Here is a 13,465-nt window from a genome sequence, read left to right on the forward strand (position 1 = left end):
TTGGACTTTATCTCTTGGCTATAGCTTTACTTCTTGTTTGAATTCCTTGCTCGGAAAAGAAAGAATACTTTCATTGGACTTAGGCTTTTTTGTTCCTATTTGATTCTTGAATTGATTCGGATCCTGTTTCTTGGAAGAGAGGTAGTGCAGGAATTTTCAGCGTTCTTTAGGTGATTCTTGAAGCTACTTTATTTTTTGTTCTAGGTTCTTTGGTTCACGATCTGATAACTGAAACCTGGAGCTCCTTGTATTGATATTTTGAATGATTTACCCTTTTTGCACTTTCTGTCAAGTGTATTTCTTTTTCTTTCCCCTGTTTTTATCATATTATATGTTCTCTTTGATTGCATTCTCAGAGTACAGCATATTAAAGCTGAGCTTCTGTCTTTGAGAATGGGTACATTGCTATTTCTCTCTACTAGTTTTTAATAACTTATGGCATTTTTAGATCGTTACTTAAGTCATATGTTGCTAGTTCCTGGTTTTGATATTTTCATTTCACATGAATCAGAATACATTATTTAGAGTTATTGGATATCAACACAATGGTGAAAAGATCTGCTTTAGATTTTTCTTTTATTAAATGTATCCACCCCCACCCAGTTGCACGAGGGGATGGAGCCCAGAGAGGAGCATCAGATAGTAGCAGCGCAGGAGGGGATGGAGCCCAGAGAGGAGGATCAGATAGTACCAGCGCAGGAAGTAGCAGCGCAGGAGGGGATGGAGCCCAGAGAGGAGCATCAGATAGTACCAGTGCAGGAGGTAGCAGCGCAGGAGGGGATGGAGCCCAGAGAGGAGCATCAGATAGTAGCAGCGCAGGAGGGGATGGAGCCCAGAGAGGAGCATCAGATAGTACCAGTGCAGGAGGTAGCAGCGCAGGAGGGGATGGAGCCCAGAGAGGAGCATCAGATAGTACCAGTGCAGGAGGTAGCAGCGCAGGAGGGGATGGAGCCCAGAGAGGAGCATCAGATAGTAGCAGCGCAGGAGGGGATGGAGCCCAGAGAGGAGCATCAGATAGTACCAGTGCAGGAGGTAGCAGCGCAGGAGGGGATGGAGCCCAGAGAGGAGCATCAGATAGTACCAGTGCAGGAGGTAGCAGCGCAGGAGGGGATGGAGCCCAGAGAGGAGCATCAGATGATAGCAGCGCCGGAGGGGTTGGAGCCCAGAGAGGAGCATCAGATGATAGCAGCGCCGGAGGGGTTGGAGCCCAGAGAGGAGCATCAGATGATAGCAGCGCCGGAGGGGATGGAGCCCAGAGAGGAGCATCAGATGGTAGCAGCGCAGGAGCGGATGGAGCCCAGAGAGGAGCATCAGATACCTATTCTGACCTCTTCTAGTTCGGATCCGAAGTATAAACGGAGGCACTGTAAGAAGTTTTACTGTAAGAAGTTTTACACTGAGGAGGGCTGCCCGTATGGAGACACGTGTACTTTTCTGCATGATGAGCAGTCAAAGGCTCGGGAGAGTGTGGCGATTAGTCTGTCGCCTACAGTTGGAGGTGGTGGATATGACGGTGGACCGAATGCGTCGAATCAGAGGCCTTCGAGTTGGAAAACTAGGATCTGCAACAAGTGGGAGGTAGCTGGGTATTGTCCGTATGGCAGCAAGTGTCATTTTGCTCATGGGGCCGCAGGTATGTTTAAGTACTTATTTTTGCTCTTAAACTGCAGTTTGGTGCGAATTTCATTGTGAATGTGATGAAAAGTACAAATACTACGATGTGGCTTCTTGTTATTTCCTTGAATGAGATGGATGCAATGTTGGGCCTTGTGTTATTATTTTTATGGTTGTTAATCTTGCACCATCACAAGGATTTTCTTTGAGAGATTCTTATTCTTAACTAGAATGACTTGCTTGCATGATAAAACATCATAATCATCAACCTTTGAGTGCTATGTTTGAGTGCTTCATAAACACATGTCCATATACTTCCTAATTTGCCTATCATATATACAGAAAGACCTGATATGCGTTGTTTTGGGTATGTGTGGTTTCTGTCTGACGTCGATGCAAAAGACAAGTAATTCTGATGCTCATACAGAATGCTATGTTTTGAGCTCTGTACTATGGTGTGGTCTATGCATTTTGATTGGTTGCTGCCTTCTTTGCCCTTTTAACGAGCAATGCACATTTGTTACAACAAAAATAGCATCTGGTCGGCATTCTCTTACCAAAGAGCCGATGCACATTCTTTACAACAAAATAGCATCTGGTGTTCATTCTCTTAAAAAAGGGGAGGTAATCTGGGAAGTGGTTCGTTGCCTAATGGAACTCGGGGAATGCATGCCAACTGATTGTAAATTCTGTACACATGCTGCACTCCATGATGCACCACTTTTTTCTTGTTCTTTGGGTGTCTTACTTCATTTATTTCTGTGGCAATAATGCTAATTATCGGTTCAGCATTAATCCACTGCGAGTCAGAGTTCTATTCTCGCACTGATATGTAAATGCCTCGCTGCAGAACTTCACAGATATGGTGGGGGGCTTGTGGAGATGGAAGGCAGAGATGCTTCTTCAGTAGCCACAGATTCGAACCAGGCTGGGGCATCAACAAGGGCTCCTGCAGACACTGTTGTTGCATCCATGACATCAGTTCCTCATGCAGATGTTTATCACCGGAGAGGTCCTTCACAGAGGTCAACTGTTGTCGGTCAGAGGCAGGGGCTTGGTCAGGGTCAGAGAGTTCGGAAATCGAAATGGCCAGACAAGATCAAAGGGATATATGGCGACTGGATTGATGAAAGTGAATAGACCCATACGTGCCGATATAGCAGGGCATCTGGATGGAAAAATAATAAGTGTAGTCATCTCTACTAATTGCATGCTGGAACGTATTGTTGTAGTCTTTATATCATAATTGCAGTGATACTGGTCAGCAATAGAAGGGAAGTGCCTTCACAAGGACTTCAGCGCAAAGAAGGGGAACCCATAATCTGTCATCATTGATGGACTATGGTCGGCTTGTAGTAGACAACGAGGACCTTCTCTAGTGCACGGACTCCTTTGTAAATTCTACACGGGTCGGGTGAGGAAGGTACTCAGCTATGCCTTCCACACTTTCGAAAGTTGATTCAAAGACATGGGTAAATCCTTGATGCCTGTTCTCCATACTCGCATTCTTTCCCCTGTACACAGAAAACAGCAATATCAAAAAACGACAGTGAGTTTATTTGTTGCTACGAGTAAAGAGAGTGGCCATAACCTTCATCGTCAGGCATGTCAGGTTCATGCGCTTCATATCTAATTTCTAACATCTCATGGTAACATGAATTGAAATCATACAAGGTCTACTTGCATATTTAATTTCAGACAGTTCACAAATATCCCATATATTCCAGAGTTTGATGCTGCATTTCATGCAGAGGATGCTAAAATAAAAACATTAGAAGTTAAAGGGTAAGGATAAGGGGCTTGGGTTTAACTCGGCCATGGTAAGTGGAATTCATAATACTGTTAATTGCCACACCACTCTTATTGACCAAGTCAATTAATGCAGGAAATGGGCTTGGCTCAGGCTAAGAGCTAGGCCCGAAAGAATTTGGATCGAGTTTGGGCTTAAATGTAGAGCCCATTTATTTTTCGGACTAGACTCGGATATGCCATTGGCCTTGCTGGAGCCCGAGCACAAACAAGGCCCGAAATGGAGCCCAAATTAATTTGTTTTTATATGTTGTTATTTAGAGAGAATGATGAAGAAGTAAAGGACAAATTAAAATGGGTTTAGTGAAAAATAATGTATCATATATCATTTACTTATGTTATAGAAGAAATTCTAATTTTTAACTACCTCATTTACCTATGAAACAATATTATGAAATATTAAACTTCAATTGTATTCAGGCGGGACTTATTTTGGCCCAAATGGGTAACGGGCCAGCCTAATCCGACTCGGGTCGGGCTCGGGCCTTGATTATCCAAAAATTTTCAAGCCGAATCCCGATCCGAAGCCCGAAAGAAAATCAGATTTGGTTCAGATAGGAACATGGCCCAGTCTGTCCGGCCCACTTCCAGACCTAGGGTAATTGGTCATATGCATATATTTTTTTTTATAATAAATATCCAAACCCAGCTCGCTTCCAGACTTCCAGTCCTAGGATCAATGGGCCAAATGCATATACTTTTTGTACTAAATATATTTATAAAATCTTATCTTTTAGAAACTTTTTATGTATTCTTGTGTTCTCTTTGGGCCTTCTTTTCTCTTTTTATTTTTTATTTTTTTTACTCAATTATAGCTTTGCAAGAAAGTTAATGCCATGATACGCTGATGTAGCAGTGGCCCCAAATCATGTACTTTGACTTCAGGCACTAATAAAGATGGTTCACTTTGTTGGATTAGAACATGCCTTTTCTTGTGCGGATTTGATATGTGATGTTGAAATAAACGCTAGCAATCCTTAGGATAGTTATCACTTTGGACTCCGTTCCTGAACATTTACCATGAAGACACCACCTTGGACTTATATCATGTACCATTCTGGTAGTTGCATCGTGGCACAATTTTAAGCACATAGTTTAACTCTGCTGCGTGGTCCAAAAAAAAAAAAGCATTGGCTTTGAAGTGATTAAACACCTAGTTATTATTCAATTACAACCTCTGGAACCCCACTGCTGTGTATAGTTTGCTAAGAATATCCTCTGCGTCCCATGTTAAGGATTAGAAACTAGCCAAAGGGAAAAGACTGTCAATGATTATAATCTCTCTTCTTTTTTTTGGTATGAGTTTATTTGCTTTCTTAGAATAACTCTTTAAGCCAGGTCTTACAGGGGCACTAGAAGAAGTGCGGTGGCAGGCCATCTTTTGGGATGAAAGAGTCAAAAGACTGTAGGAGATTGGTGAAGTAAGAAACGACACTCTTAATAGTCCAAGGCATCTAAAACTCTATTTTTGCTTCTATAGCATCTCAGACGATATTCATCACCCAGGAGCCCCGAGTCCCCTCAAGATGAATTTTGATCGATATGTGTTAGATAGTGGCAAGACAGAAAGAGTGTGCTTTATCATTAGAGGTCCGGATATCAAACTGATTGCTGTGGATGGGTGTCAGATCTTCACCTGCTCAATGCCTGTAATGGAATTGAGGGCCGCTAAGGCCGGCCCCAACTATGTGCAGCGCACTTTGAGGGCCCACAAGATCTTGGTGGAGGGTAACTCAACGACGGTAATTGGTTGGATTCAGAATCAAGTTAGCGAGGTGGGGTCGCATCCCTTGATTTAGGACATCTGATGCTTGGCAAGAAGTTGTATTTCCTTTGGGGTGAAGTACATTTACCAGAAAACGAATAGAGCTACTAACTGGATGGCCTTCTTTATGGCTGATTATTTCGGTGGACTATCTTGAATTTATGAGGCATGCGTACTTAGAGCTTTTAGGGACATTTTATTTTTATGATTTTCTTGGATGTATTCACACTAGAGTAGCGTGAAAGGCTAGTCTTAGCAAAACCACCAAAAAAAAAAAAAAAAAGAAGCTCAAAGGCATCACTAAGACTTTTTCAAATTGATTCTTTGGCATGTATGAACTTCCATGTGACCAGCGCATGCAAAAGAAGGAAGACTCCAATGTATATTCTTTCTTGAAAGATAAGATACTTGATAGAATCATAAATCATTAAAATTTATTTATTTCAAGAGAATGGGGGGGGGGGGGGGGGGGGGGGGGGTAGTTATAGTATAGGTCTTACTCTTCCTATTTATTTTGTTTTTCCATCTATTTTCAGATTTAATTCATTAATATTTCTTAGGTTCAAAATATTTTTATACATTATTAGATGCTCTCTTAGTTTTGATTTATAACTTGACCATGCAAGTGATCCATATTTTATTACTTAGCATTTTAAATAAACCCCAAACTCTATGCCAATATTTTCTGTTAGTGGCTAGTAAAATTTCAGTTATCGATCTTGGTTGTATTGCCAAATCTTCAGATGAATTGGTATTTCCATTAAGCTCTTTATTATTTTAATCATCTAGCTCCAAAATCTATTTCACATCTTGTCTCTTTCTCTAATTACATATAAAAATAAGTCACCCTTATAACAAGGCCCCTTTTTTTCTTAAAAGTAAAAATGACCTTTATTTGCATCCAGTGAAGTGTTATAGCTTCTTTATTTATTGCAAAGCACAAGTCTAATTATACTTTTGTGCATTTTAAAAAGATGTTGATAATTTTAAAATTCTCCATGGGCCCCCCAGGGAAATAATCTTGCCTCCACCCCCCAGCAAAAAGCAAGGCTTCTCACACGGAAGATGGGAACCATCAGTTCAAGACTTGACAAAAGGGGTTAATAATATCTATTTTCCTATTCATATAGAGGCATAGCTTTTTTAAATGTGCCAAATAAAAATTGAAAAGCTTGATTGCCATATTAGACAACACATTAGACAAGATATTTACATACTGCCCCTGTCCGTAATTTTCCTGTGGTTCATGTTATTTTGGCTGTTCATCATGAGATTGAAAAATTTTATAAAAAAATTAAAGACTAATTTATAAAAAAACTGCAAACTATATTTAGATTTAGAATTGTTATTTTTAATATAGTAGAGATGACCGCAGCTTCCCTGTTGCCGAGACCTGTTACCATGTCCATTACCCACGTTTGATTGAACTACGCAATCACAAATTAGCGTCCACGGCCTCTAATACTAGAAGTAGAGCTTTACTGTCTCTAGCATACACTTTTGGTTAGGCGTGTGCAAAAAATCAGCCGAATCATGGACCTAATCTGAATCGGATGTTTTGGTTTGATTTATGTAGGTGTTTTTTTTTTTGTTAAATTAGGTTTGGTTTTGATTTCAGACAATCTTGGACTGAAAAAAAATTGATTCACTTTTGGTTCGAATTTTGAGAAAACTAATTCAAACCGATTTAACCTGACCTAATCCAATCCATGCGTATATATACAAATATGTATTTTAAAACCGACCCAACCTTGACCTAACTCGACCCTAAAAAATTGATGTTTATATATATATATATATATATATATATATATATATATATATATATATATATATATATATATATATATACATCAATTTTTTTATTTTTTATATATAAAGAAGAATATCACCTCAACAAATCAAACTCAACTGAACCTAACCGATTTTTTTGAATTGATTTTAAGAGGTTTTAGCAGATGGCCGGTTCGATTTTGGTTTCGATTTTAGAAAACCAGTTTAAATCGGTTTGATTCTAGATTTAGCTCTAAGCCGACTCAATCCAACCCATGCACAACCCTACTTCTGGTTGGGCCAACGCAACTGATTTTATTCCTTCTTGGTACGACTCTGGTTGTGCAATGGTGCTACAAAATAGTTGAAAACATTTTAATGTCATATTACCCAGATTCTATTGCATATTAACTATAATTGATAAGCGATTGGTGCTACTGCAAAAATGCGCATAGCACATGCACGACCGTGATTGGTTGGTTCTAGCCTTTTTAGTCTTAGCTTGATTCAAAGTCGGGGTTGTCTGGGCTCATTTTCTACTCTTGACAGAGAATATGTATTACTCAATAAGAAAGTCAAATCCCACAATTTTGGTAAACTAACCTGCACTTGGCACCAAAATAATATCATCTCTATCTATTTAGAAACTGTGCTCTAGATGAAACTTAGAATTGCATCCAACCGTGACTACAAATATTTTTAGGTTGTACCCAAGAATTGCTCTACACCAAGCCTAATTTGCATCCAACTATGTCCGGAACGTCTTTACGCAATTCCCATACATGTTATAACTACTACAAGCCATCCCAAAATAGATGTTGAATCATTCCATATCATCCCTAACTATGGCTTGTCAGATTGACCCACTCAAAACATTAAGAAACCCTGCAATGTTTTTGCAGCAAATTTCTTTTGTTGGGCTTTTGACCTTCTAACTTCTTGAAGAGCAGAAATAACTCACGTATCATGATTGTTACCGATTGATTATAGTATACATCAACAAGTCACTTAGGCCTAGTTTGAAAAGAGGACGAAGAATTCTAGAAAAACTATCTTAATCCTTTTCTGGTTAATTAATTTCATGGTTGTATTTTTGAATTTATTTTTGTACACCAACATGGTTAAGTAAGTCATTTTAGGCCAGAGGATGAAGAATTCTAGGAAAACTTTTATAATCCTTTTGTGATTAATTAATTTCGTGGGTGTACTTTTGAATTCATTTTTGTACATGTGCATGATTATAATCTCTCTCTTTTTTTTTTTTTTTTGGTAAGAGTTTTACGAGCACACGTTTCCCAAAGCTCAAGAGATTGTGAAATCAATTGTTGCAAAAGAAGCACGAATGGTTGCTTCTTTCCTTGGACTTGACCATGCAGTCAAGTGATAGCCCATATAGGGTTGTCATTGTTGTCTTTTTGGCTTGTTCTGCTTTCGTACGTGGTGATCCTTGCTGTCGTTGTTTGGTAGTTCTCTTCTTATGTTGACGGATTTTGCTATTCTTGTTGGTTCTCTTCCCATGGAGGCATAATTTCATTGATGTGTAGCTTTGTAAACGACATACGGATTTGGATTTTAGAATGTGTTATTTTTGGGTCCATTCCTTTTGTTCATTATCCTGAATTTTGCTACAAAGTTACTTGTAGGGTTGGAAATGGACTGGACCAAGTCAGACCAACCCCTTGACCGAGCCAGATTCAATAAAGACACTTGAGGTCTTAGACTTAGTCCAAGTTCGAATAGGGTTAACCAAGGTTAGCCCAAGTACAACTAAAAACAGGTTCTGAAGCCCAAACTAGGCCTGGTCCAATCAAAATGCATGCTTCATGAATGGAGCCCGCAGGAACCAAAAGCTATTATTGGCTGCATGGAGGGCCATAGGATGCATGTAGTGTGGGTAATAATTTCTTTCTTCTTCACTCCTCCCCTGTCAGGTCCTCTCCCTAAACTATGGATGGGCCGTTTGGACCAGGCCTAGTTTGGGCTTCAGAACCACTGTTGTTTTTTGATATTGCTGTTTTCTGTGTACAGGGGAAAGAATGCGAGTATGGAGAACAGGCATCAAGGATTTACCCATGTCTTTGAATCAACTTTCGAGAGTGTGGAAGGCATAGCTGAGTACCTTCCAAGACAAATAAGTTGAGTGGATAATGCAAAAAGTCTAAGAGATCTATTCAAGATTTTTTTGCATCAGCTAATTGAGAAAAAATAATATCTTTCATCAGTCGTAGAATCAGTCCATGTTCTGTCTTGTGTATCCCAACAACACTTATAAAAAAGTAATGACATGCGGCCGAACAATTCTTTTGCTAGGTGGCAAGAGGGGATTGGAGTAACTCATTAATTTATTTCCAAACATGGTGGTTTTTTACTCAATTATTTGCTGTCAGCTTTATCCTCGTTCACCCAGCATTCCAATTCAGGGTTACCTCTAATTTTGTTCCAATTTCAACAGTTTTATTTATATTATGTCTCAAAGCTAATAACACAATTTTAAGCTGTTGATGCATGGAAATGGGAAGAACAATAGACGTAGCATGTTGATTCATCATGAAAACCCTTTGGATAATTCATTAACTAGCTTACACATCGACACCGACACAAGAATTGCTGTAAGAACAACAGGTACACTAATGTTACTGCATCAAGTTGCAAAATCAAGCCAGATACCTTCCATAGACTCCATAAGCATGAAGTAGGCAAGCCTTATTCAGCTGATCACCATCACTTGTTGACAAAGAAACATGTTAGGGAACCAGCTGATGATACCATGTTAGTGAACCAGCTGATGATACTGAGCAACTAGCCATCACGTATGGGCTTGCCTTAGCAGCGAGCTCCTAATCAGTCATCAAAGCACAAAATTTAATGAACACACGGTTCTGCTTCAGGGAAACTTCGTACGCACCATGAAAATTCAATGACCTTCCACTCATGATATGGAAGGACAATAGAAAATAGCAAGGCTATGACAGAACACACACTCTCCCATCAAGCTTCACAAGCTCAACTCATAAGAACTAGTGACTGTCTTTCTAATGAAACCTTCAGGTTATTTAAGATTCAGCTACTCAAAAAAAAGGTGTAGCACTTCTCTTCTATTGCTTCAGATATAAGAACCCACCAGTTTCATTGCAATTACGACATAAAGACTAAACAATACGTTCCAGCATGCAATTAGTAGAGATGACTACACTTATTATTTTTCCATCCAGATGCCCTGCTATATCAGCACGTATGGGTCTACTCACTTTCATCAATCCAGTCGCCATATATCCTACTGATCTTGTCTGGTCCTTTCCATTTCTGAAGTCTCTGACCCTGACCTAGCCCCTGCCTCTGACCGACAACGCTTGACCTCTGTGAAGGACCTCCCATGTGATAAACATCAGCATGAGGAACTGATTGCATGGATGCAACAACAGTGTCTGCAGGAGCCCTTGTTGATGCCCCAACCTGCTTCGAATCTGTAGCTACTGAAGAAGCATCTCTGCCTTCCATCTCCACAAGCCCCCCACCATATCTGTGAAGTTCTGTAGCGAGGGCATTTCCATATCAGTGCGAGAATAGAACTTTGACACACAATGGATTAATGCTGAACCGATAATTAGCATTATTGCCACAGAAATAATTGAAGTAAGACACCCAAAAAACAAGAAAAAATTGATGCATCATGGAGTGCAGCATGTGTACAGAATTTACAATCAGTTGGCATGCATTCACCTAGTTCCATTAGGCAATGAACCACTTCCTAGATTACCTCCCCTTTTTTAAGAAAATGAAAACCAAATGCTATTTTGTTGTAAAGAATGTGCATCGGCTCTTTTATTCCCATAGTTCCATTAGGCAGTGAACCACCTCCCAGATGGTCCCTTTCTTTGGTAAGGGAATGCCGACCAGATGCTATTTTTGTTGTAACAAATGTGCATTGCTCGTTAAAAGGGCAAAGAAGGCAGCAACTAATCAAAATGCATAGACCACACCATGGTACAGAGCTCAAAACATAGCATTCTGTATGAGCATCAGAATTACTTGTCTTTTGCATCGACGTCAGACAGAAACCACATATACCCAAAACAATGCATATCAGGTCTTTCTGTATATATGATAGGCGAATTAGAAAGTATATGGACATGTGCCTATGAAGCACTCAAACATAGCACTCAAGGGTTGATGATTATGATGCTTTATCATGCAAGCAAGTCATTCTAGTTAAGAATAAGAATCTCTCAAAGAAAATCCTTGTGATGGTGCAAGATTAACAACCATAAAAATAATAACACAAGGCCCAACATTGCATCCATCTCATTCAAGGAAATAACAAGAAGCCACATCGTAGTATTTCTACTTTTCATCACATTCACAATGAAATTCGCACCGAACTGCAGTTTAAGAGCAAAAATAAGTACTTAAACATACCTGCGGCCCCATGAGCAAAATGACACTTGCTACCAAATGGACAATACCCAGTCATCTCCCACTTGTTGCAGATCCTAGTTTTCCAATTCGAAGGCTTCTGATTCGACGCATTCTGTCCACCACCATATCCACCACCTCCAACTGTAGGCGACAGACTAATCGCCACACTCTCTCGAGCCTTCGACTGCTCATCATGCAGAAAAGTACACGTATCTCCATACGGGCAGCCCTCCTCAGTGTAAAACTTCTTACAGTGCCTCCCTTTATAAGACCTCTGCCCATCCGCACCCAAATTAGAAGAGGTCAGAATAGGTATCTGGTGCTCCTCTCTGGGCTCCATCCCCTCCTGCGATGCTACTATCTCCTGCCAATTGGGCGGGGGCTTCCGGAGCTCCTCCATCCCATGCGCAAAATTGCAGTTTGTGATATAGGGGCACGTCCCAGCCCGGAACTTGCAGCAGAGCTTGGTCTTGAAGAACATTTTCCCAATTGCCCTGGACTTGCTCGTCGACCCATTCCCTTCCAAAGAATTCCGGGGCTTCTTGCTGGGGGGCTGCTCGCTTCCAGCCCGGGATTGCGACTGAGACTGGCGATCACCATAGGCGGGGTTCGATACAGTATCAGCAGAGGGTTCTCCATTCCAACTCCGGTAGTCGTCCTCGGTCGCCCATATAGCCTGATCATTGGAAGCCTGCGCCCAGGGTTCGGGGCCAGTAGCCTCCGGAATAATCTCAATGGCGTTGCTGCTATAATCCATGTATTGCACCCAAAAAAAAATAAAAGCACCGGAGATCAAAACCCTAATCCGCCAACACCAACGATGCCCAAGACTATGAAACACCCTACCGGCGATTCTAATTAAACTCAAATCCCTATCACAGATCAGACACGTGCTAATGTTGTCATTCAGAAGAGGGGGGAAAAAAAAGGCTGCGATTCTTACAATCACGGAATCGTCACAAACTTGAGATCGGCTGAAATTTTCCAAAGCCTAGCTCGTGGAAGGAAAAATTATAACTTAAAAATCAAATTTTGAGATCAAAGGAAGCCCTCCAGTCAGAAGATAAGAGAAGAAAAAGGGTGCAGAAGAACCCAGCAAGACGGACACGGATTGAATCCCTTAGGAAGCCATTTGAGGCCGGAAGAGCCCTGTGTCCGCGATCGAAGGGCAAAGAAGGGAGTCGAGAGCTCACCTTAGAGAGATCGGAAGCCAGGAACGAGAGAGAGAGGAAGAGATCAGCGGATCTTATCTAGGGCAGGCGGGGAGGGAGGAGGGTGGCATGAGGATATCTAACCGAGGGGAAGGGTTGCTATTTTCGTCATGGCCGTTTCAGTCCTCCAGCGGAACTAGAATTTACCAAAACCAGACAGATCATTCATTACCGACAGCTGCCACATTTTCCCCTCTTCTAGATTACCTTCTCTCAAGGGCAAGACTTACTGCTCCCTCTTTTAGGTTACCTTGCCAATCATATCATATTTGAGAAATTGAATTGAAATTAAATTTTATATTATTTTTTCTTTGATTTTTCCTTTTTTTTTTTGTGCAGAAAAGGGTATGAAATAGTAAATTTCATCAAACGAATATTCTGTTGGAATAATCGGAACTCAAATAATCCATAAATAATTTAATTTTACTGAAAAATCCATAAATAATTTAATTTTGCTGAAACAACCAGTTCTGATGCGCAACTCTTCAATGCAATTTTTTTTCGATCCACAATAAAATAAATAGTATCTATAGGTTGGTCTGAGGCGTGTAGTCACTGTTTTTGAAAAAGATTCGCTTCCTTACGTGCATCGGATTCTTGTGATTCATTTTCAAGATACAACGGACCGTTGAATTTACAGACGTGCACAGTATGATAAATTATCTTGAACAACTCGACAAGGTGTTTTCTGTATGCTTATAGGCGATGAAGAGAGCATAGAAAAAAAAAACAGATCCTGAAAGGCTCTTTTGTCGCGTGAACCCGTGAAGAAATAAAGAAGATACGAAGAGTAGGAAATGAGAAATGATAGGACCTTCCTACATATCCCGCCATTTTGAGTGTAATATGATTGATTAATCTTTTATAGAGTTTCACA

At 40.4% G+C, this 13,465-nt stretch overlaps 2 protein-coding genes across 2 annotated transcripts; one reads left to right on the forward strand and one right to left on the reverse strand.

Annotated features, from left to right (window-relative positions):
- The first annotated feature begins 1,190 nt into the window (after positions 1–1,190).
- Positions 1,191–3,074, forward strand: LOC103714072 (zinc finger CCCH domain-containing protein 56-like). The gene is made up of 2 exons (XM_008801206.4): positions 1,191–1,633; positions 2,465–3,074. Exons 1-2 carry the CDS (start codon positions 1,225–1,227, stop codon positions 2,752–2,754), a joined length of 699 nt encoding a protein of 232 aa, XP_008799428.2. The 5' UTR covers positions 1,191–1,224; the 3' UTR covers positions 2,755–3,074.
- Positions 3,075–9,498: 6,424 nt separating this feature from the next.
- LOC120107968 (zinc finger CCCH domain-containing protein 56-like) lies at positions 9,499–12,703 on the reverse strand. Its single transcript, XM_039121493.1, has 2 exons — positions 11,378–12,703; positions 9,499–10,491 (listed from the first exon to the last, which is right to left on the reverse strand). The coding sequence occupies exons 1-2, from the start codon at positions 12,132–12,134 to the stop codon at positions 10,202–10,204; spliced, it is 1,047 nt and encodes a 348-aa protein (XP_038977421.1). The 5' UTR covers positions 12,135–12,703; the 3' UTR covers positions 9,499–10,201.
- Between the last annotated feature and the right edge of the window lie 762 nt (positions 12,704–13,465).

Source organism: Phoenix dactylifera, unplaced genomic scaffold, assembly GCF_009389715.1.
Source record: "Phoenix dactylifera cultivar Barhee BC4 unplaced genomic scaffold, palm_55x_up_171113_PBpolish2nd_filt_p 001095F, whole genome shotgun sequence".
NCBI classification, from domain to species: Eukaryota; Viridiplantae; Streptophyta; class Magnoliopsida; order Arecales; family Arecaceae; genus Phoenix; species Phoenix dactylifera.